This window comes from Pelmatolapia mariae, linkage group LG7, assembly GCF_036321145.2.
Source record: "Pelmatolapia mariae isolate MD_Pm_ZW linkage group LG7, Pm_UMD_F_2, whole genome shotgun sequence".
Taxonomy (NCBI): Eukaryota; Metazoa; Chordata; class Actinopteri; order Cichliformes; family Cichlidae; genus Pelmatolapia; species Pelmatolapia mariae.
The window spans coordinates 27,665,115-27,688,978 of NC_086233.1; the positions used below are offsets into that span (position 1 = coordinate 27,665,115).

Consider the following 23,864-nt stretch of genomic DNA (forward strand, 5'->3'; position numbering starts at 1 on the left):
AATGCCAAGGTAGGTCTCCCCTGCAGAATTGCTTTTCCCTTCATCGGGAGCACGCGCTGGGCTCTTCAAATCACGGACAAACAGTATCCCACATTCTTGATTTTTAGTTCACAAACACTTGTTGTAATGACTAACTACTCCTGACATATTGGAGATGTTAGCTCTTTATACAGTAAAGTTACAGTGGGATACAAATAATATCAGGCTGATCCTGCCACGATTTGTTCCCCCTGTTCAAATCACGGACAAACAGTATCCCACAGTTTTTCACAGTGAAAAATGCCTCCCATTTTTCACAGAGAGGCATTTTTTGAAAAATGTATTGATAGCAATGTTGAATATTATTACACAGGAAAAAAAACAACTACATGTAAAATGATTACACCGTGACCCTCTGCCTTTCTAAATGGAGGGACAGTAACTGCGTGTATGTAAGCCTGTAAAACCTGAAGATAGTCAGATTAACAGTATTTTGTCTCTATCTGCCATTCTGCAATTCATCTCATGTAAACAATAACGTGGCGCACAGCGTGACGTGAAAAAAGGCACATACCTTTGACGTTGGGTGACGAACTCTGTATTCCTCGTCCACACGTAAACGCAAAAAAGGAGTTTTAAAAATCTCCGTTTTCGGTGATTCAAAACGCCGTTTACGTGTGGACGAAACAGCTGCGTTTTCAAAAATACCCGTGTAGGTGCGGACTTAGCGTAAAAGAGTTAGTATTTTATTTCCTTACTACCTGTAATTTATTGCAGATTACTTGTATTTGCTTAATTGTTTACTAAATGTTTGAGGTGTGAAATAAACCGCAATGGAGCAAAATGTGGGTGTGTGTGGTTGGAGGATGTGTTTGTGCGTGCGTGTGTGTGTGTGGGCGCGCGCGCGGGGGGGGGGGGGGGGGGGGGACATTTTTCTTGTAAAACAAAGGGGGGCCCAGCAAAAAAAGTTTGGGAACCACTGCCCTAAGATATTAGTTTCAAATTTAAATATTAAGCAATTACAGCAAAGATGAAATGAGAGGTTTACCTATGCATAATTTAACTGCTCGCCTTATTTAGCAAGCCTCTATCTGTTAAAGAACAAAAGGCGCTACATTAACACAAAATGCCATGACCATGAGGGGATGGATCAGAAGACAGAGATCTTTTCCCAAAACTGCTTTCTGAAAACTGCTGTCTTCTGTTATTCTACTTCATTAGTGTCTTGTTTCCCTGGTACCTCGTGCCTTTGGGTGCTTTTTTTTTTTTTTGCCTTCCTTTCTCTCCCAGGATGTCTGCTTCAGATTTAGAGAACAAACAAAAAAAGCCTCTAGATTTTGTCATCATTATCAGCACAAACAGTTATTGTATTCTCTGTAAATGTCTGTATTGTTATGAGAATACTTTTACTCCCCATTACAGAGTGTTAGTATAACCAAGTAAAAGGTCGAATTAACACCTCCATTAATATCAAAGTACTTCTAATAAAAGATAGTTTTCTCTTGAGCCTGATTAGCTTTTTCAAAGGACCTTCCCACAAACTGAGAAGTATATTTATTGATATTTACTTTGGATAAAAACATCCAAATATCTGTTGTATCAGCTGTTTGTACTGTTTAGAAAACACACACACACACACACACACACACACACACACACACACACACACACACACACACACACACACACACACACACACACACAGATTACTGACCAAATTCTATCCAAAGAGTTGCACTGAAAACTCTACTAACAGGGTTAGTTGCAGATTAACAGTTAACTGTTTTTACTATATCTGGCTGTTGATCCTTTGACATAAACAACCAACAGATGTTTTAGTTATTATTTAAAAAAAAAAAAAAACGGTTTAAAATACATCATCCGTTATTAAAGTTCTTAAGTTAAACCCTGGAAAGATGAAGGCAATCTGGACCACAAATCCCTCGACTCTTAGAGATAATACGATCAGTGTATCCCTTGAACGTTTTCATGGTATTAGCACTTGCATGACGATTCAAACAGAGTGCTGTTACTCTCAGAGTGGATATAAAAACGTGGAGACGAGAAACAGAAGCACCCTTAACAATCCAGTCATATCTGATTTTTACCGATGCACATTTTTCACCAGCTTTCAACATGCAACATTTTACAAATGAGCATAAAATCGATCATATGCGCACGAGTCCCATCAAATCAGAAAAAAAATTAACAACATTTGAGATGAACTTGTATTTGACAGAAGACAAAAACAGCTGCTCGTACAAAAAGTTGTAAATCCCTCCAACTCTGGTGCCGTTCTGTAGCTGGCGTGTTTTTCGTCAGTTTTTACATGTGTGGTCCGTTCTCAATCATAGATGCCCTTGACACGCTTATTCTCAGGGTCAAAAGGAGATTTGAGGTGTGCTTTGGCCTTGTATACTACTCCCATCCTCTCCAGGGTAAACTCACCACTCTTTATGAAGTCAGCGCTAACCTGATGAAGAAAGAGACGGTGAGTGAAAATGATAAGTCATAAAACACAAAAAAGACAGAACGATAAGCAAGTATGGGGAGGAGAATTTCAAATGTGTCAAACAAGGACACAGTAAAGATGAAAATGACAAGGGAGCGAAAAGAGATGAGCAAGAATCCACGTACTTTGTAAACCAGAATGACGGAGCAGCTCGTCAGGCTCACGATCCATCACAATTCACAAATTGCATACAATGCCATTTGTGACTGTGCGATTTGTGATGGATCGTTTTGTATATAGTCCGTAAGATGACAAATAAAACCCTGACCCTGAGCACAGTTTGGTTGTAAATGCTTGTGTGCAAGTATCACTAAAATCTGACAAGTCATAGAGGAGGAACACCATTACTTGTTAGTTGTGGACAGACGGGGATAAAAACACTGTTCCGAGCAGGCAGATTATTCCAGAACGGACAATGTCACTGCAGGAGTTTTAAAGCACAGGAAGCTATCAATTCCCTCATGACTCAGTGTCAGCTCGCTCGTAACACCAAGTGCTAATTTTCACTGACTGACTCCCCGACTCTCCCACTAATCTGTCACTGTGTCTCGATTTCATTCACTGACAGACACATGCTCCATGTCCTGGAGCCTCACGCTAACCATAAGCGTGCATACAACTTGTTTACAACTAATCAAAGAAAAACCTTGAGAAGAATTTAAATGCAGAAATACATGCAGGGACATATGACACATATCTAAGCAGATATTAAAATCACAGAAGTCAACTGCTGCACACAACCTTAGCTGCTAATCTAATCTGTCTGATATTCAGTTATGACAACGGCTCGTGTGATCATTTTAGTTTTCTGCACTTTACTTTCAAGGATTTAGTAAACTCTACACATTTTTTTCACAACAGTGCAGATCTCTGCCATTTTCGTATTTTAACACAAACACTGGAAAATGGGAGAGAAAGTGGTCAGAACAATAAGTGTGGGCACTGCAGTGTGTTGGTGCTTTTAAGGCACTTACCACTCCTCCATCTGGATTGCGGATGTATCCATAACCAATAGTTTTGTCGATATAAAAGCCATAGTCAGCACGTCGGAGGTGACCAACAGGAACACCATTACGGTAAATGGCCTCCAGACCAAACATCGGGACTTTCCTAAAAGCCACAGAGTAAGAGATGCAGATAATGACAACAGCTTTATCTCAAAACAAAGTTGCAAAGATTTTGACATTTGACAATGAAAGACTGGAGGCACTGTCAAGTTTTCAACAATACAACCCCCTCTGCTTCTGCAACCCGGTTGCTGGTTCACTGGATTTGTTTGTTTTGGACCGCTTTTGATAAATATTAACCAGTGCATACCAGTAACAGCCCACAAGACCTTTCTGACAAACTCAGACCCCGCCATCACAACTGACTGCTGTCAAAGTCGGTCAGAGTTTCCCGCTTCCAGCACATCAACTTTAATAACCGACTGTTCACTTGCAACCTAAAATACCTCATTTCCTTGACAACTGCCACTGTAACGAGATAATCAATGTTATTCATCTCACCTGTCAGTGGTTTTAATAATGTGGTTGTTTGGTGTATAAATACAGCCTCAGGTATCAGAAAATGAAAAGTTTTGTATTTTTTTGGTACATGTATTATTTACTTCATAAAATAAGGTTATGAATCTTAAATATTAATAGTCAGAACTACTTAAACATAATAGATCTAAAGATAACATTTATAAACTGTTTCACCGTTCCCATCTTTGGCTCTGGAATAAAACATATATTTGATTTTATTTGATTTTTCAAATCAATATTACATTTATTCACTGCACCATCATTAAATATAATGATCCTGTTGCCTGGGAATAACATGGACGGTTGCTGTGCTGCTGAAAATATTTAAATTACATCTATAAATGCCACCCCCCCTTAATTAATTTTCTTAATTTCTTTCTGATGACTAAAATATCATGTCACCACAGAAGCTCTACTGACTCATCAGTGGTGAAGCAGACGATGCGCCTCTTCAGTCCCTCCTTCTTCTGTTTCTCTAACATATCACGACCCTGGAAAGGGATTGAACTCTTCAGCTTGCAGGTGAAGGCTAGCCCCGCCTCCAGTGGTGTGTCATCAGGGCGCAGGTCGGCGTGCCAATGCCTGTACCCTTAAAAACAAGAAACACCGAAGATTAGAGTAAAAGCCATGTTTCCTGCATATTTGGTACAATATTATTAAAAGTAAACTTTGGCTGAGTTCCATGCTGGATGTTTATTAAAAGAAATGTAGACTCAGTTGTTTTGTTTACTAGTTAAATCCTACCTGAGCTAGATTGGATATTATAGTTATAGATTTATGACCTTTAAATACAAGTTACCTTTCTCTATGCTGAGCGAGTCGATGGCTCTGTAGCCTGAGTTGATGATGCCGTGCTTTGCACCAGCAGCCATGACAGCACGGTAGACTGGAAGGCAGGAGTCTTTGGGAATGTGCAGCTCCCAGCCGAGCTCTCCGACAAATGACAGGCGCATAGCTCGCACCTGTGATGAGAGAGGGGTCAGAGAAGAGGCTTAGAAGATGGAGAGATGCACAAAGAGGACCGAGCTGCCATTTCCTCTTTTTGTGCTCACTCATGCACACACACACACACACACACACACACACACACACACACACTTCATCCTTAAGGCCCAAATTTACATGGAATTCATTTTTATACCAAAAGCAGCTTCACAGAAAGCCAGAAAACAGAAGAGAAAAATGAGGACAGATGTACGAAGATACAAGGTGCACAAGAAAGGACAGGAGGGAAAATACAATCATACTGGAGGTATGAAAGACGTTGCTATGAATCAAAAGGAAAATGGAATTTGCAATCTGTGTGTCATTCTTTATAGTTTGTCTTTTTCAATAAAGATCGTGTTAACGTTCATCATCTTCACAGCAAAAAATGCAGAAAAAGGAAGAGGAGAAAAAACTCCAGTGAACGGCTCAGGAGAAACAACTGCAATCTGTTTACCTTCTGACAACTGATGAAGACTGCGCAGTGAGTACAGACTGTGTATCCTGTCATTTTATTTTTGCAAAGTGAAAATCTGCACACAAATCTTCTTCTTCTGTTTCTTCTTCTATGGTATTATGTAAGCTAAAGCGCCCTCACACCCTTACAGAAAACTGTGTGAAATTAATAAATCAAAAATGTCAGCCAGCAGAATGGCTATGTAGTGGTTATAATAATCTAATATTTTATGCAGTTTACTACAACAGTGACAGCCATTTTCATTTTTAACTTTGTCTCAGTGAAACAAATCGAGTGAAATAAGATTAAACCATGTAGATACCTTTGGGCTTGAAGCACTGAAAAACTGCAGGCTAAAAGTTTTCATTATCATTATTATCATTATCATTATTATCATCATTATCATCATTATCATTATTATTATTATTATTATTATCACTGCTGCTTTAATGCCAACCTCATCATTTGTAAAATTAAATGAAATTTGAGTATAATTTTACAAACAGCAGGTATCTGTGCTAACCCTGGCAGTGTTTTCTGAGATGATGTCACAGGCAATGTCTATTTTTGATAAACAGTGTATCATCCTCCTAAGACCCGAACTCTTTCATGGCATGCATTTTTAATTTCTCTTTGCTATTTGGGCTGATTGTTTTTACATTCATCAGGTCCCAAAGAATTTTCTTTTTACCTGATTTTGCTCTACAAGGGCCGGATATCCACATATGAGGATATTTGTTTTAAATTTCGATAGAACAGTGGCAGTATAATGTCCTCGTGAGAGACAACAGGCCCTTATAGAGCAAAATGTAGTATTTTGGTCTAGACAACCCAAAATATGATGTCCACATATGTGGACGCCAGGTCCTAAGAGGTTAAAGTTGTATGAGAAGAAAATAAAAAGTTCTTCCTTCAGTTCCCTTTTCACTACAATAATATATATAATGTGTCAGTAATGTAACAAAAAGTCCCAGTACATGTACATGTTATATATTATAATTATGTATGGCAATGTGTCTTCATTACAACGTTAACCACCAGGGAGGAAAAAAAACAAAACAAGCAGTACATGTAAAGATCTGAAATCAAGTTGCATTATCAGTAACAGCTATAAAATTCCAGAATATCCCACTTAATCATGACAAGACTGACATTGCTGCCTTAATTTGTATCAGATTCAACAAAGCACTGAAAACAATCCTCAGAGATTTTGGTCCGTATTGACATGACAGCATCACACAGCTGCTGCAGATTGTTTTGGCTACAAATCCATGATGTGAATCTCCTGATTCACAACAACCCAAAGGTGCTTTGTTGGATTGAGATCTGACCATTTGAGTATAGTAAACTCACTGTAATGTGCAAAACACCGGTTTGAGATGATTTAAGTTTGTGACATGATGCGTTACATGCTGGAAGTAGCCTTCAGAAGATGGGTACACAGTGGTCATAATGGGATTGCCATGGTCAGCAACAATACTCAGGTAGGCTGTTGTGTTTTTAAAAAAAAAGCCTAAATGTGCCAAGAAAATGTCCCCACCCCATTATAACACCACCAGCCTCAAACTGTTGATACAAGGCAGGATGGATCTATGTTTTCATGTTGTTTACTCTAAATTCTGGCCCCATCATCTAAATGTCACAGCAGACATTCAGACTGAGACCAGATAATGATTTTCCAATCTTCTATTGTCTAAATTTGGAGCGCTAACCCAAATTGTAGGCTCAGCTTCTTGTTCTCTGCTGACACGAGTAGCACCTGTACAATGGTCCTCTGCTGCTGTAGATCCATCTATCTCAATGTTCGGCACTCAGAGATGATCTTCAGCCTACCTTGAATGTAACAAGTTGTTATTTCAGTTATTGTTGCCTTCCCATCTGCTCAGAGCAGTATGACCATTCTCCTGACCTCGAGCAAAGCATCAACAAGGCATTTTTGCTCAGACATACTGGATATTTTCTCTTGTTCCGATCAATTCCTAGAGATGGGATTGATCGGAACTGTAGTGTAGATCTGTAGTGAAGATCTACTGTACTGGGGAAAATCCCGGTGCAGTAGATCTTCAGTTTCTGAACTACTCAGACTAGCCCATTTGGCTCAATGTGACATAAATCATCCGTCTTCCTCATTCTGATGCTTGTTTTGAGTTTCAGCAAATCAACTCCATTCCTAAATGTATCGATTTGCTACCACATGACTGGCTGATTAGATATTTTCACCAACGACCAGTTGAACAGATGTAACTAACAAGGTGGCGAGTGAGTGTACAATGTTACAATGAAACAATATGAGAACAACACACAGGTGACAAATCCCAAATTGCTCTTTAAAATGAAATCACATAAAATCTGGGTGAGAGAAAAGGAGATGCTAAAGAGAAAGAAAGATCACATCAAAAAAAAAAAAAAACCCAAAACCCCCCAAAAAGACATGAGAGAGAGCAAATTTAAAAAAAATGTGGAGAGAAAACAACAGTTTCCCCAGTAGGTGTAGTGACAGCCAGGCCATCTGGCCATGTAGGGATCACCCTGAGTCCCATATGTACGCATGAAGCTCTGGGGAAGGTACATGTATGCCTGCATATATTCAAAACACACACTAAAGCACATGAGTGACCACCAATTATACATTTACCTGGCAAAAATCAAAGACAGATAGCTAAAAGGCTGACATATGTACAAGACTGCATCTACACATAAATTTATATCTCCCTCCATACATGCTGCACATTTGCTATTAGGAGAGAGCGAGAGACAGACAGAGAAAGAGAGAGAGAGTCTAATGAGCTATGAGGGGAGCAGAGGGTTCTGGTCTCACAGCAGTGCAGCCATTAAAATGTCACCCAGACAAGGCCAGAAACCAGCTGGAAGACAGCACAAGCGGCACACTTGCACACAAGCAACACAAACACTCCTGCAGAGCTGTGAGAAGATGCTGACTGCAACCACCAGAGCGCTGCATAATTCATGCAAGACCAACTAAGAGAGAGCGAGTACGTGTGTGGACATATGTGTCGCTGCATGTGTCGGTACAACATGCTTTTTTTTTTTTTTTTGAGGGCAGGAAGTCTGTGGAGGTCAAAGGCAGAGGCTGATCACACTTAACTGCATCACCTCTTGAAAAATTTATAAAAAAACAGCTAAAAATGAGTACATGAGCATCATTTTTGCTCCTTTTCCCTTTCCTTTATAGCAACTGCACCTCCATCCCTCCCTTAAGATACCAACCAAATGTTTTAAAAATCGCGATTGGTCTTTTATTTGTACCATGGTATGAATACAAAGAGTTTCCCATGTCCTTCTAAGCCACAGCCTTATAAACTTTGTTTTGAGTCAGTAGACCTCAGGGACGGAGGAAGAAAAGGTAGAATGTGAAAAAAAATACATAAATTTTGGACAGACTCGACATGCAAGCAAGTCACAAGGACGCCTTGAGACACACCATCTGTTCCTCCTACACACAGTGTACAATCTTTGATGACTGAACCTTTTAAATAAAAAAAGAAAAAGAAATACTGTTTCACTCAACAGCATGCAATTTGCATAGTGGCATTTTTAATTAACTGCATTCTTCATTTAACTAAGACAAACAGGGTTATTTTGAAGCAGAGAAATGTAGAGCATCCATCGTGCACATGTGTGTGTGCATGTAACGGGTGTGTGAGTGCTGTCACCTGATGTCCTGCTGCATTAACAACTTTGTGTGAGGAGAAGGGGAAAGCTTCATTGCTCAGGTCTGTGTCTAAAACCTCCTGTAATACCTCCCGGCTGCAAAAAGGGGGGGAAAAAAAACAATAATAAGAAGAAACTCTGGCAGTCATTCAACACATTTTTCTGTATTTGTGCAACCAGAGTGCAGAAACACAATTATTGTCGACATTTTTTATGTATTTATTTTTATATTTTGGTATACGTTTTCCCAGCACAAATAATGCTGGAACAATCCAAAAATGTACCAGCTCTTCTCCCACAATCATACACTCACACACACACACACACAAAAAAATATCAATATTATATAAAAAAATGAGTCAACAGTAACAAAAAAAGGGGGGGGGGGGGGGGGGGCTAAGTTTAGCTCACTGTGCTGCTTGTACATTTGTATGTTTGTGAGTGGGCAGGTAGAGAATACAATGTGTGAGGCCTTGTCAAAGGGATATTTTTTGCAATATTGTGGCAAGAAGCCAGGGATGAAGATATCAGGGGAAGGGTTAGGAATGCAACTGGAGGGATGTCCTCTAATTCAAAAGAAATAAATGCGTAAAAAAAAAATAAACGAATGCTGTTAAAGTTCCCCGCAGAAATATAGCTGGAATATGTAGGGTTTCTAACATATGTATGTGTGCAGGTCTCAATGCATGTGTGGGGCTAATAATAATTTTTTTGTGCCATTTTCCAGTTCCTCCCATCCCTTTCTCACTGAACTTAAGAGCCCAACAGCAAAGGCTAATTAGCTATATATAATCAGTGAATTGCTCTGTTTTGTATGTGTGTTTGTGTATTTGGCAAAAGGGGCACTCGCAACTACCAATTTGTTTCTCCTACTTGCCGCATCACTGTGGCTCTCAGCTGTGCGTCTGAGAATCCGCATCCACACAAACAAGGCTCGATTAAAGGACGTCACATAATTTCATCCATTATACAGCGCACAAGGTGCATAATTGCAAAGCGAGTGGTTAAGCACTACTTTTGCCACTGGAACACACTGCCAAAGCTGCGTGAGAGAAAGGCTGCAAGTTTAAAGACTCCCCTATTGAGTGAATTTGAATGAGACGACTCAGGGAGGGAAAACACGGGCAAACACATTTCCATAAATGCTGCAATCGCTCCTCTCCTCATGCTCTAAAGGGATCAATTTGCTTCGTAAGAAAACAAAACCCCCAAAATGCTGAATTTCTCAAACGTGGCAAAAACAATACAGAGGAGGTAAAAATGATTACAGTAATGTGCGCAGAGAGGCAACACAGATGCCAGTCTTTTCTAAATTACACACACACACACACACACACACACACACACACACACACACGGGGAATCATTCACGGGTGAAAATACGCACACTCATGAAATAAATGTGCTTTGGATGCTAAAGAAAAGTCAATGAACTCCACAATCATCATAGATATTGTCTTGCGTGTATGAGCATATAAAATCACACACACACACACACACACACACACACACACACACACACACACACACACACACACACACACACACACACACAGAGCACATACTGGGCTATCTAGCAGTGACGCAGTGGTTTCCAGTTTGACGTAAGCAATAAAAGCAAGAGGGATAGAAAAACCTAGAAAAAAAAAAAAAGTGAAGATGACACTGAGAATGGGCAACTGAGCACAGGGGGGTGTGTGAGAAAGAAGTGGATACAATCCACAGAGACAGAGAAAAGAAACTTAGGAGAACAGGAGAGAGAAGCAAAGCCTCAAGAAAATAAAATCGACAAAACCCACACAGGGAACAGAGTGGACTAACCCTGCTGCTGGTGAGAGGGAAGAACAAAGACAGAGGGCGGTGAGCTGGGGAGGAGAGGAGGTGAGAGGGGAAGAAAAAGATAGATGTGGAGTGCAGAGAATAAGATAAGGAATAGGTAAAGGTGGTGTAGCTTCACTATTTGAGTGTTGAGCAAAGGGAAACTGTGGGAAGGATAAAGAAAGCGTTGATCTCCCTCCATATCTGCAGTAAGATTTTTACTTGCACCGTGCACAAATTTGAATCCGTAGATTAAGAAATCAAGATGATGTTGATGGTTGAAGCTGAAGAAATAATTGCTATGTGACAACAGGTCTTATGGAGTGATGAACTCAAATTTGAAATCTCAAAATTATTGAAGCAGCTTGTGATCATCTTGAAGGGAGCAAAAATCATCCAGCATCCAAAGAAGAGCTCTGAATGTCCGTCAAGAAGCCTGCAGAACTTTCCATTAGTGCAACTCTGTTTTTGCCTTATATAATGGATTTCCGTGTGTCTGCACGTTTCAATAAATCACTGCACCCGTTTTCTCTAAATCTCTGACAAACTGCATCATTGACAGAGTCTAATGAAAATTATTTATGTAAGACAGCAGAATTGACACTTAATCCTTGAAACTCATTACTAGTGTTCAACTTGGAAGCTGATGCAAACCTTCATGGGATTTATTATTTTCAGCTCTGAGGTGCAGAAGAGTGAACTTGAGAAGCCCTAAAAAATTATCTAACCAGTAAATGTACGATGAGGTGATATCATGCAGTAGTAGATTGCATTCTGAGCAAGGTACCCCAGGTGTCCTGAACTTCACAAGGTTTACAAGGATTTTGCAGGTCAGAGTTGATATCAAAGGTCTCAGTACCCTACAGTCTCTTAACAGTTGGATACACACCTTCAATTGTTCTCTTGTTCATTTCTCATCTGGATATAAGTCATTCCAGAGTTGACATTCACTTCTAACCCTCTTTCTTTTCCCACCTTTTGGGCCCCTGGATGCTGATCATCCCCATGTCCTCAGAGTGGTCCGTCAACTGGCAGCGAAAGCCTTGATCCTGAAGAACTGTTTTAATGTGGTTCCAGTTGTGTTCTGCCACACCGCCTCCAATGGCCAGGTAATATGCATCACCTGGAGCAAAGATAGATGGCGATCAGGTCAAGTATAAGAAAGAGAAACCACTTTATCTATAGCATACAGTTTGTAATCACAAGTATGAAGAATCTCAGCTGACAGCTATATTAGGTGATCTGATGATGAGACAACAGAGTTTATTACATTAAGATGTTTTGAAAGTTGACTCTGTTGAATCCTTCCACTTACTTTATGTAGATATATTCAGCAGGACTTGTCAAGAAATTTGCATAATTAATAGAGCGGCAGCAACTTTTTCATGGCATTTTAATTGCCGCTTCCCACCTAAGATGTCATTACGTAACATTAATTACTTAACAAATTAATTTATCTCCTGTGATTCATGTGCACCCTGGGGTTTTTAAATCAGCAGCTGTGGTAATAGAAATAAGGGATACCTGAACAGATGTTATTTTCCAGGCTTTTTTTGATGTAGTGGAGTCAAAATGACAACATAAAGAAACAAGCTACTGCTATGTAACGTCAAAAGGAGACACATCTTTCATGATATTCTCTTTTTTTGAGTGAGACAAGAGTAAAAATAATTAATAAATGTGGATAAACAGTACTGATTGGGCGAAAGAACCACAAATAACATAGAGAAAAAAATAACAATAAGTCTGAAATAAGATAAAACAGAATAGCACATTATTAAATCCAATAAACAAAATACAACAGCTAAGCTGACAAATAGTGATGCAGAGATAGGGAGATGAATGAAATAACAGTAATAGGTAAAGAGTACAGCAAATAACTGTGAAACACACACGTCTACCCACTATTTCTCACCGTTGGATTCTGGTGCCAGGGGCAGGTTGGCCACACCAGGCTCCAGTCTGCTCACAGTCAGGTCGGCCTCTGACCCTCCTCTTTTATTCAGCATGCAGGTATACACAGTGGTACCTGCAACACACACACAAACAATTAATACGTGCTGCAGACTTTGCAGACGTATTTTAAGCATGCTGTCGAGTGGAAACAAACTGATGGAAGCGTGCTCTATGTGTGAACAGGGATGAATATTTAATACATTCGAGTGTACTGACACTAAGTTCACAACTTAGTTGTTCTGAAGGAACAATAATCGTGGCTCTGATCCTCTTAACTCATAAAACTCTGCTTTTTTGTAGCACAGTACTGTGCAAAAGTCCTGGGACACACCTCATTTCTTTATTTTTTTCAGGGAAAATGGGAAATAGATGTTGCAATTTACTTCCTATGTGAAGCTGGATGTTTGTTGTGATTGTTTCTTTCTTTAAAAAGAGGGAGGGGTTAACCTTTCCCTTGGTTTTCCTTTTTTCTTTAGCTCAGACTTCTAGCTGTTTTGAGTTTGCTTTCTGTGATAAGTAACAAGAAATGTATTTCTTTTTTCCAAATCTGGAATGATTTCAATGCAGTGGCACTTGACCACACATGTACAGATGGAGGTAGAGACAGACCTAGTCATACAGGCTGTCTTTAACAGACCCTCATGCACTCTTAGAAAGTATGTTATTACTAGTTTTAATCAGGTCTGAAGACTACAAACAGAAAGTGAAAAACACTTGGGGGCTGAAGTTATAAAGATGCGAGTGTGCCGAACCTCAGCAGATGCCGGTGTCATACATTTTCTAAATCCATACAGGAAAGTAACAGAGAGGCTTAAAACTAAAAGGATTATCTGTCTTCTCACTTCTTCAGAACTTGATCTCACCTTTGGAAAGGCTCTGGGGCCAAAAAAGTAGCAATGTAAAGAACGCAGCTTTCCATTTTCATATCTGCACAATGGTAGGATTCAGACACGGTTGTCAGTTTGCCGATTGTGACAAGAATACAAGAAAATGAAGCAGTAGAGACGTTTGTCGCCACTGTTAACAGCATACCAGACACATTACATACTGGTATTTAGAAGTCCTGTGTAGAAGGCTGCTATTCCTCGCTTGTTGGCACCTTTTTCATAACTCTATCCACGTAGCTGCCCTTTTTATTCTGTCAATCTTTCTTTCTTTTCTTTTTTTTTATACTCTGACCTGGCTTCTTGTTGACATCAGCAGTGAAGAGCCAATCAGCTGCCTTCTTGGCATCGGGTCCAGTGAGATAGAACTTTCCAAAGTAGGACATGTCAAACACAGCCACACTGTGTCTACATGAGAGGCACTCATTCTTAATCTAAATAAAAATAAAACAAAAAGAACATAATAGCAAAAGGATAAAAACAAACAGTCCCAACTCTGCAAAGCATGATGTTTCTAAGAAGAATGCATGTTATTGTCAGATCCCTGAAGGCAACATTCATTACAGCAGTGAAGAGAGATTTTAAAATCAAGGTTAGCATTCCCTCCTCTAATTTAATCCTGCAAGCTGCTGAGTTAGCGTGCGTTCTCCCTCGATACCATTTAAACACCATTAAACTCACCGACTTCCCCTTAGAAGCCTTCAGTGCGTTTATACTCATCTGACTGCACGGTAATACTGCACTATCGATCACCCACGCTCAGCCACACATACCATTTACTCTTAGTACTGTCTCTTACCACGTCATGATGTGGAGGGAAGTCAAAGGTGTACTCTTGACCCAGCAGTTCATTGTATTTGTACTTTTCATTCCTCTTCACATCGTAAGCTCCGTAATAATCATAGTCTTTAACCTGTGCAATATGACACACAAACAATTAGAAGCTAATTAATCATTACTGTTTCACAAGAAACAAGGCAGGATGTAGAACTGAGCCAGACACTGTGGTAGCATCATCCATTATTGGCAGTCAGTATGTTCTAACAGCCACTATCCACCGGGGCAATTATATAAAAGTGTGCCTGTGACTATGTATAGCATTCAGAATATGTGCAGTGTAAGTGTGTTTCTCACAGGAGCAGGTCCTTCTTTGTTGAACCAGCCAGGTCTCTCCCAGCCATGCCGCTCTTGGAACATGCAGCCCTGCTCTGAGAGCACCTGAAAACAACCACACATACAGAGCACAGTACAGCAAAAGCAGTTCGTGGCTGTCTTTGAAGAATTGCTATTTATTCACTAGAGGTCAACATGATAAACTAACACAACTGGACACATTCTCACACTTTAAATGAGGGCGAAAGTGGGAGCAAACAGTTGACAATTTACAAAAGAAGAAAACATACATGAACACAGTCGATGCTGTATTTCTGGACACCTGTGGATCGAACTACAATTTCCTTTAAGCTCTGTTCTCCAGCATGAATTGAAAAACTCTAGCTGAGAGGTATTGTGATAATAATTCTCTGTGGTTTTGTCACAACAAGAAAACCTTTTTCCCCCCCATCACACCCAGTCTTTTGATCCATTGTCAGTATTAAGATAATACAGTACAGTCTGTCAAAAAGAGCAAAAAATTGTCTGGCCTAAACAATAAAACTCTAATCTAACATCACAGGAATCGATAAGAGTGAAAGTACACTGTTAGTTTTCCATAAATTGCTGCAGAAATATTAAACTTCTTATTTCTTGAACAGTCTTTAGATAAGATATATCAGGGCTCCTTGTTAAACTGACAGTCGCCCACAGTTGGTAGGTATGTTCTGCTATGCTCTGCTCCTAGCAGGCATCTAGCAGTCTCTTGCCAAAACTTCCCACACTAGGCTATATTTACCATCTGTGCTACCGAGGTGGAGAAAACGTGTGAGCAGCAGTGTCAGAGATGGCCTGCATGTGCTCTGAAATAATCCCATATTGCCTCTTAAAGCTAGACAGTCTCATTATTTGCATAGCTTCCCCGATTGATCCAACCCTTAAGTACCTCCGAGCCACAATACATTAAACCTTTGTCTTGTGTTAAATAGGAAAGGTCACAGGTGTGTTACACATGAAAAGATTACTTGTTGTGCTAGACAGTCATGGATGGTAAAAAAATAAAGTAAACGCTCTCTCAATTATATTATATATTACACCACGTCATTAGTTTTGTGTGAAAAAAATGTGTATACGCCATGATGCAAAAGCTTATACAAACCACCTTTATCACCATTAACCTGAAGTAATAGATTTAGTCATAGAGAATTTTTTGGCCCACTCTTTAAAACTTCAGTCATTGCACTGACTCGGTGCAACGTCTTGAGTCGCATCCTGTTACAGATTTGCTGCTGTGCTTGGGATCATTGTCCTGTTGCATGACCCAATTTTGCCTATACATGGATTTAGTATACAGAAGAGTCCACGGTAGACTCGAGAGGTAGCTCTTGGGTTTATGCAGCTTCTCTGAGCGTTGCACGGTCTGGCTTTGGGGTGAATTTGCTGGGACATCCACCCCTGAGAAGACTGGCTCCACTTGAGTAACCTTTCTCACTGTACAATGATGGGCTTCAAAATAGTACGGTAAGCCTTCCCAGACAGAAAGCAGCAACAGTCACTTCACTGCTATCATTGATGTCTCTGTTAACACATTTCTGACTACTCCCGACCTGCCAAAACTTTACACTTGCTGATGATCAGTTAATCAAGTGCATTTGATTAGCAACACCTGGCTGCTATTTGCCCTCTTAGTTCCTATGGAAGCAGTAAGGTGTACTTCGTTTTTTCCACAACCTGCTTTTGTATTTTGGATTATTTTTCTTTTAAATAGACAATGACATGGTGTAAAATGGTACGTGTTGTTGTTCATCTCAGGTTTTATTTTCTTGATTCAAAGATCTGCTAACGACCAGATTAAATCATAATATTTAAACCTTATAATTGAAAGAGGGTGTATGTACTTTTTACCATGACTGTAAGTAAGGCTTAAATTCTTTTGCTTTTTACTGACTTTTTGCTCAATCTGACTTTATTTTACTATTTCCCCAACACAAAGAAACCTATACTCATAGATCCAAGTAAACAACAAGATCTTCCAATTACTATAACACAAACTTAAGTTTATTTTTATTTCATAGTGAAGAGCAAAAACCAGATGTTGAAAACCCCCTCATATATTTAAACAAAGCAAGCTCTGAGAAAGCACACGATATAAGCTACAAGACAAATTGACAATGTTACTAATGGAATTTGTGTTAATAATCTTTCATGAAAAGATGCCTACATCTGCGAGTGGGGGTACAAATTGCAACCGTTAAATGTAAATGAATTCTGGAATAGGAAAGCATGTCTAAGTGGATCATTAATGCATAAAGTGTGGTAGTGGGGCCCATTAAAAGTTTGTGCCAGGCTCAGGAGGGAGGGGAAGCTAAAAGACATCTGAGACCAGGCTACTGAAGCTAAGTGTAGCATTTAGATTCATGTTGGCAGGGGTTGCATTATTAAATGTAACTGCTGGGGATAACTTACACCTCTAACTGCCTTCTGCTTGAATCAGCTGCCTCTAGGTTTGAACAAAGGCAACGGAATGAGAGAGTGAGATCCCCGTGTCCCAAATCCCGAGTTTACAAACACTTGTATGCCTATATCTCTCACAAGTCTTTTAAGTTCCTTTTTTGACATTCACACACATGGAAATGTGACAAGCTAGGGTTTCAGCAGCATCATTTATATGTAGATTTGTTCTATCTGCACATTTCTGTCTCAGCTAGCCAGCCAGATGTTGTGGTAGCAGAAGTGTAGAAAGAGAAAGAAAGGGGAAACACATAAAATGCAGACTTTAATGAGAATAACTAAAGCAACACAATTACGAGAAGAAGAAAAAAGGGAAGCAGACTTGTGTGAATCTGACAAAAACCTGAATGAATAGATGAAGAAAACTGAGTGACTGAAGGAGAAAAGTGCAAAAGTTAGACGGGTAACAGAAGGAAGAAATCGGAAATGACAGGTCAAGTTACATGCAGGGAAAAACATGGACTGGATATTGGTCCACAAGCCAGCATGCATGTTTGTCTAAATCAAGACAGACACAGTAAGTAAATGCCCTGACGATTACCCAACTAAAAGAGCTTTAAGGAAGCCAAGGTTAGGCTTAATGTTTATCTCAAAGGAAAAAAGAAAAAAAAAATCATATCTTCTTCCCCTTCACCCACCTACTTACCAGCTTCTGCCTGCCTTACTTTAATAAAAAGGTTTAAACTTTTCATCTGTGCCTGAGTCGTGCATATGAGTCCTGTGCTCTCTGTCACCATTTGCTAGACTACCTTTTCATACAGTAGTTCTTTTATCATTTCTGCGCTTATCTCAAACTCATCCGTGACTCACACCACAGCTGAAAGGAGTGTGACTAACTCCCAGCACAAAGACAAAGCATGTGGGTCACTTCCTTGAACTCCTCATGAAACACTGTGATTAACTGTCTGCACTGGAGATCAAACCACTGACCTACCTGGTGGAAAGGATCCTTCCTCATGTTTCGGCTGGCCAGCGGCTCATCAAAGGGGAACACCAAAGAGTAGTTCTTAGCATACGACTCGTGACTCCTCTCTCTGATCCACCGTTTGTTGTCTGTCAGCGAGTTATGAAAGCGCCTGAGAAAGGAGGGAGACGGATTCAAAAGATGCTCATTAAAAGTCACAATCGTTCAGACTTCATTAAAACTTGCTGCAGTTCCTGCTGCCTTTTGCTAAAGTGATAACCTGAAGAATTTTGAGTAGATTTTGTGGAGTGATGTACCTGATGTCATAGCCGTACATGTCCTTTTCAGGGCGGCCATGTATGATCCAGTGAGCCAGCTCTCTACCACAACCACCTCCCAGCATCATACCTGAAACAGAAGGTGTAAGGATAAAAGAGATGTTGATGTGAGAAGCATTCCTGGTCAAATTCACCTCATTTTAATTAATGCTGAAACAATATTAACCAGTTTTATGTAATTGTGGAATAAAATAATTGCAGATTATAGCTTCTTTACTGTCTTTTGAAACTGAATATGTTTGTTTTTTGGTTAAAGGACGGAGCCTGTGAATATTATGAGTGCCAATATTTCTGTGCCTGATTAACTGCTTTTTAAATGCAAAATCAGATAAATTTCCATAGCCCAAGGGAATAACATTTAGATGGAATGATAGTCAGACCAAACAAAGATGCCACTTTGGATGCTGGGAAGTTGTAATGTGCATGGATTTTCTACATTTTTTAATTTTATGATAATCAAAATGATTGTTGGTGCACAATGAACCAGCCATTCAATTGTTAGCACAAAAATGGGTCCCTGAATGAGGACCAGAGGGGAAAAAATAATGATCATTTAAAAATGGGCATTTATTCACACTTTTTGAAATTAAAGACAACCCAAAACCCATAAAAAATGCTAAAATAGATTTAAATTAAAAAGAAAGGACACAGACAAATGTCCAAAGCTTTAAACTGTAATAATAATAATTAAATGAGCATATAGTACTGTGCAAAAGTCTTAAGAAACATCACTCATTTTCAGTCCAGTCCTTAATCATTTTTAGGGGAATGCTTTTTTAGTTGCTTGCTAAGGCACTCAACACTGACCTGCAAATCAATCAGGTAACCACCAAAAAGGATGAACTAGTTATGTGTCTACACATAACAGACAACTTGGCAAAAAATCTATTTTTAGTTTCATCTTTAGGCATTTTGTTACTAGTAGTCTATCACACAAACACATCTTTTTTTCAGATTTCTTTAGTTGAATCTATGGAAAATGCCAAAGCTAGCACAATTCAACAGACACAAAATCGTTTTTTAAGCCAACAACGTGATTTCCAAAGACTTATCATATTCTGGCACTGTGTGCAGTGTGGCCTTCGAAAAAAATCAAAGAAAGAAGTGGAGGACCAAAGAAGAAGAAAAGAATAAAACAAACTATCTATTCTATGAATAGTATTCAAAATAGGGAAAAATGCAGCAAAGACCTGACACAGGACCGGAGAGATGTTTCTGATCTGTTTACTGTTTACCAAAGCCTCATCAGAAATGATCTCAGTGGAAGGGTGTCAAGAAACTGTTCCTCAGGAAGGGAAATGGGGAGGTCTTTTAAGCTTTTGTACAATTTTGTAAAAGTTTTTGTACAATTTAAATTTTCATCAGAACTATTATCCAAGTTCACTCTTTTGTTACTTATATACATCTTTCCCATGAACTTTACTTTTTTTTGTTTGTTTGTTTGTTTTTAAACAGAGACTATTTTGTGGATATTCTGAATAAGTCACAGCGGATCTCTAATCCCCTTCTTGCTCACCTACATCCTGCCTAGAGGACAGAGTCACATTAATTTGTAGAAAAGAAAGAAAAAAAGAAGAGAAACAGAGCAGTGTATGTCCTCTGATATGCCTCCTATGTGGCACATGATCTACATAAGGTTATTTCGACCCTTCTTCCATCTTTTGACTCTTGCTCACAGGAGCCCCCGAGCAATGTGACCTCATCATCTGCACCCAGTGGCTGCAGCATTGTGCATCTTTCAACCCAACCAACAAACAATCATCAGCAATTCAATATTTTATCTGTCAAGTCCCAAAACTGTCGGGTTAATGAGCTGGGCCCTTTTAGCAACCCCCCGCTTGCATTGTGCTGCTGGTAATTTGCAGTTATCAAGCATATGTGTGTGTGTTGTGTGTATGTCTCTCCCATGTGTTGCAACCACAACATCAATATGCAGCAGCACGAACAGTGTGTCCTTGCAACCCTCCGTCATCCCTCCATCTCCATCTCTCACAGCGTCCCCTCTCCCTCTATCTCTCATTACTTCACTCATCTGCAGGCACTGTCACTCTGAGCCCGGGTGGACAGTTGAATGGCTGGTTTGCTAGACAGATGGATGGATGGGTGCAGAGGTTGAGCGATAAAGGGAGGAGGGGTGAGAGGAAGCTGATGAAGTTCTCCCAAGACAATGTGGGGACAACCAGCAAGGCGAGATGGCACTGATAAATGTCACTCGAGATAACTGGGTTGATGTGCGAGTTTCCATACTTGTAAATCCTCGTGCTTGAGCTTCCACTCATTCTCTCGTCCCCTTCTAACCCGTCCCTTTTCCTTTCTCACGCTGTTGTTCGTTTATGCTGTGCAAATATTTGCCCCTTTCACGGTCATTCTGTGTCATCTAATCTCCTCGGTCTCAGATTCTTCTTCTTGACATTTACACCGGTGTTGCCAGCAATACCACCGATGCTTAGAAAGAGCAGAAAAACATGCACAATTGGTTTTTTAAAATCTTTTTCCAATATCCTCTTCAGCAGATTAGCAAGCACATTAATCTGAAATTTTAAAACAGATTTTGGTGTATACATGATTTGGCTACAACTGAACATTTTGGAAATTGAATGAGGATGGTCGGTTCCATCCAGATTTTAAACATGTGTCTATCAGCATCTATAAAGAGGCATTTCTTTGTGTAAACACTGTATTTAATTCCCCCCCAACATTGAATTTGTTTTCCTGCAGCATGCTGCATATCAAGATGTGTTATTCAGAAGTTAGACAAACAAGATACACTAAATGAATTAGTCCTCAGAGCCAGGATAGTCAGTACTCTAAAATCCTAGTCTTCATATTTAGCTAAACATTTGAATGCTGGTCTTGATATGAGGCCATCTGTGTGATAGCTAAAGCTTGGGCTAAGATGGGTCATTCATCAGAACAATAATCCCAAATGCTGTAGGAACTGTACATTAACAAATGCCTGCAAACCTCAATGAACTAAAGCGAAGTTGTAAAGATGACAACAAGGAGAAAACGCCATGTACTTCATACACAATTTCATATATTACAGTTCACACATTTAAGTGTTTTTAACCTTCTCTTCTAACTTATAGAAAGCCAAGTACTGCCACAAATGCTTAACTGTTACTTAAAGGCTTTGGTTATTTGAATATAGCACATATAATCAGCACTAAAATAACTAGAACTTTAGATTTCAAGGTGAAGAACACCTTGAAATTAACAATACTCCCCTCAGAATGTAGAGAATGTGTTTCGTGATGCCCTCTTCAATAATTTTTCTAAGCTAGAAATTTGATCCTCTTTTGGCTTCACATTCACACTAATGATTCCATTTTATGAGCCAACAAAGTTGGCCAAAAAACAGAAGACAGTTTTTTTTCCTAAGATTTACATCAGCACCAGTATCCTTATTATTTCTTATTGTGCACAATAAGAAATAATAAAGGTGCTCATTCCTGTGATTGTTAGCGAGGCAGGGATGCAGCTGAGTAAGAGGTGCTGCAGTTCATAGCTTTAAAAGAAAGAACAAAAAAAAAAAAAAACCTTTATAAACAAGAGTAGTTAAATGTTAAGCATGATGGGTTTGACACCAAGAATAAGTATCCAAAGGTTGCCAGGCAACAAATACAACTTCAACCAGTCTGAAGGCTTGGTGATTGCTTGGAGACCAAATTTAGCTCCAGCAAGTGAAGAGCATTCAATGACTTAAAAAAAAAAAAAAAAGATTCTATCAAAAGTAACCCCTTGGTCTCTGAACTTTCCTGCCTCTCCGTGCCCGGCCTTGAGCCAAGACAGCCGTGTCACTGAAAATGCAAAAGATGCCGTTTCCTTGTCAGAGGGACATAAAGACAGGGGAAGAAAGAGTGACAGATGCAGAGAGTGTGAAGAAGGGACGACATGCCACATCAGTGTTTCCTTTGTGTGTGTGGATGCTGAGTGCGAATCGAGCACAGTTCAGGCAGGCTACGAAGTCAAGCTCAGTCCCAGCAGATCGGCTGATCTCAGTGGCAGCCCACATCAACTGATGTTCCAAATGCCTTTCTGCACATCCAATTTCTTATGCAGGGCACACTATTTAAGCTGCTTTAGCCTTCCCACACTTACTGCACATCTGCAATACATCTACACGTCATACTAAATCTCCGACTTAGACAGTATCTGCATCACTGATGCCTGCTCTCCTCTGTGCTGCTGGTCGTACTGCTGCTTTCCCCAAACTCTAGTTTTTAAAAGTATATACTTGCAAGACGTGCAAATAGTCTTCTCACTATAGGAAGTACTCCCTTTGGTGAGCGGGTAACACACGCAGGAGACCAGCCTCATGACTCCCACTCACTGTCTGTGAATTCGCATGACAATTACGTGCTTAATTCACACATAAGCTACATGGGACATTACACTGATTTTGTACCATAGAGCAGGCAGCACAGCTCCATCATGTAATGTTTAGGAAAGTTCAGGGCTGCTGTGCATGTGTGAAAATGACTCAGGTGTGATATTAGTAATACTAGGCCCATTTCACTGAGCTAGTACCCAGCATTACACAAAAAAATAAGATGGGTACGACAGCATTGTAACCACCTCTATTCACACAGGCAGGTTGTGTTTCTATGTAAATGTAGAAAAGAAAATATAATGCCAGCAGTCCCAAGCTCACTTTATAGTTATTAATTACCAGAGAATAACAGATGAGGGTCGGCCTCTCACATGAAGTTGTTGAACATTTAGCTTTTTGCTCACTGAGCTGCCATGAATTAATAATCCAAACTGTTGACAATTTATTATTTTTATGAGAAGTAGCCTATTAGCAAGTTTTACCACTGTTTTCAGGTACAATATGAGGCAGTACTCGAAGGACGTGTTAGTACTCTGATCAGGGTGGTGGACAGAATATTTCATGGTTAAGTGGTTGCAGAATAGAAAAGCAGTGGTAAACATCAAGGACCACTCATTAATTTGCAGCGAGTCAACTACACCTCTGAAAGAAAAGAAAATACAGAAGAGGGAGGTCTGTGTAACATATGAGTGTCAAGATGCCCACACATCAGGTCTTCACTTCACTGCATCTTCCAAGCGTCTGTCAGGACTGCAGAGCCGGATCCCATAGTCTTTTGCTCTTGTGCAGAAAAAAAGGCTTTGTCTGAATTGTCTTAATGCTTATGGTGATTACTTTACCCTTTACGCCCCCTCTCTCTCTGTTTTTCAGACCGCTGAGATCCTCACATTCCTCCTTC

General features: G+C 39.8%; 1 protein-coding gene across 3 annotated transcripts in view; it reads right to left on the reverse strand.

The window, feature by feature from the left end:
* The window catches only part of sardh (sarcosine dehydrogenase), a 72,474-nt gene that overhangs the window by 31,965 nt on the left and 16,645 nt on the right, over window positions 1-23,864 (reverse strand). For 2 of the 3 annotated variants that reach the window (XR_010094320.1, XR_010094321.1), the window contains exons 11-22: window positions 18,613-18,703; window positions 18,326-18,467; window positions 14,923-15,006; window positions 14,588-14,701; window positions 14,084-14,222; window positions 12,864-12,977; window positions 11,924-12,071; window positions 9,133-9,226; window positions 4,817-4,979; window positions 4,438-4,606; window positions 3,466-3,601; window positions 1,605-2,452 (exon numbers count right to left, since the gene is read on the reverse strand). Coding sequence is in view for 1 of the 3 variants with exons in the window: in XM_063478745.1 (XP_063334815.1) it covers window positions 2,324-2,452; window positions 3,466-3,601; window positions 4,438-4,606; window positions 4,817-4,979; window positions 9,133-9,226; window positions 11,924-12,071; window positions 12,864-12,977; window positions 14,084-14,222; window positions 14,588-14,701; window positions 14,923-15,006; window positions 18,326-18,467; window positions 18,613-18,703 (1,523 nt within the window). In the remaining 2 variants the exon portion in view is untranslated. Of the gene's footprint in view, window positions 1-967; window positions 2,453-3,465; window positions 3,602-4,437; window positions 4,607-4,816; window positions 4,980-9,132; window positions 9,227-11,923; window positions 12,072-12,863; window positions 12,978-14,083; window positions 14,223-14,587; window positions 14,702-14,922; window positions 15,007-18,325; window positions 18,468-18,612; window positions 18,704-23,864 lie in introns of those variants that run through there. The other variant, XM_063478745.1, reaches the window with a different exon arrangement.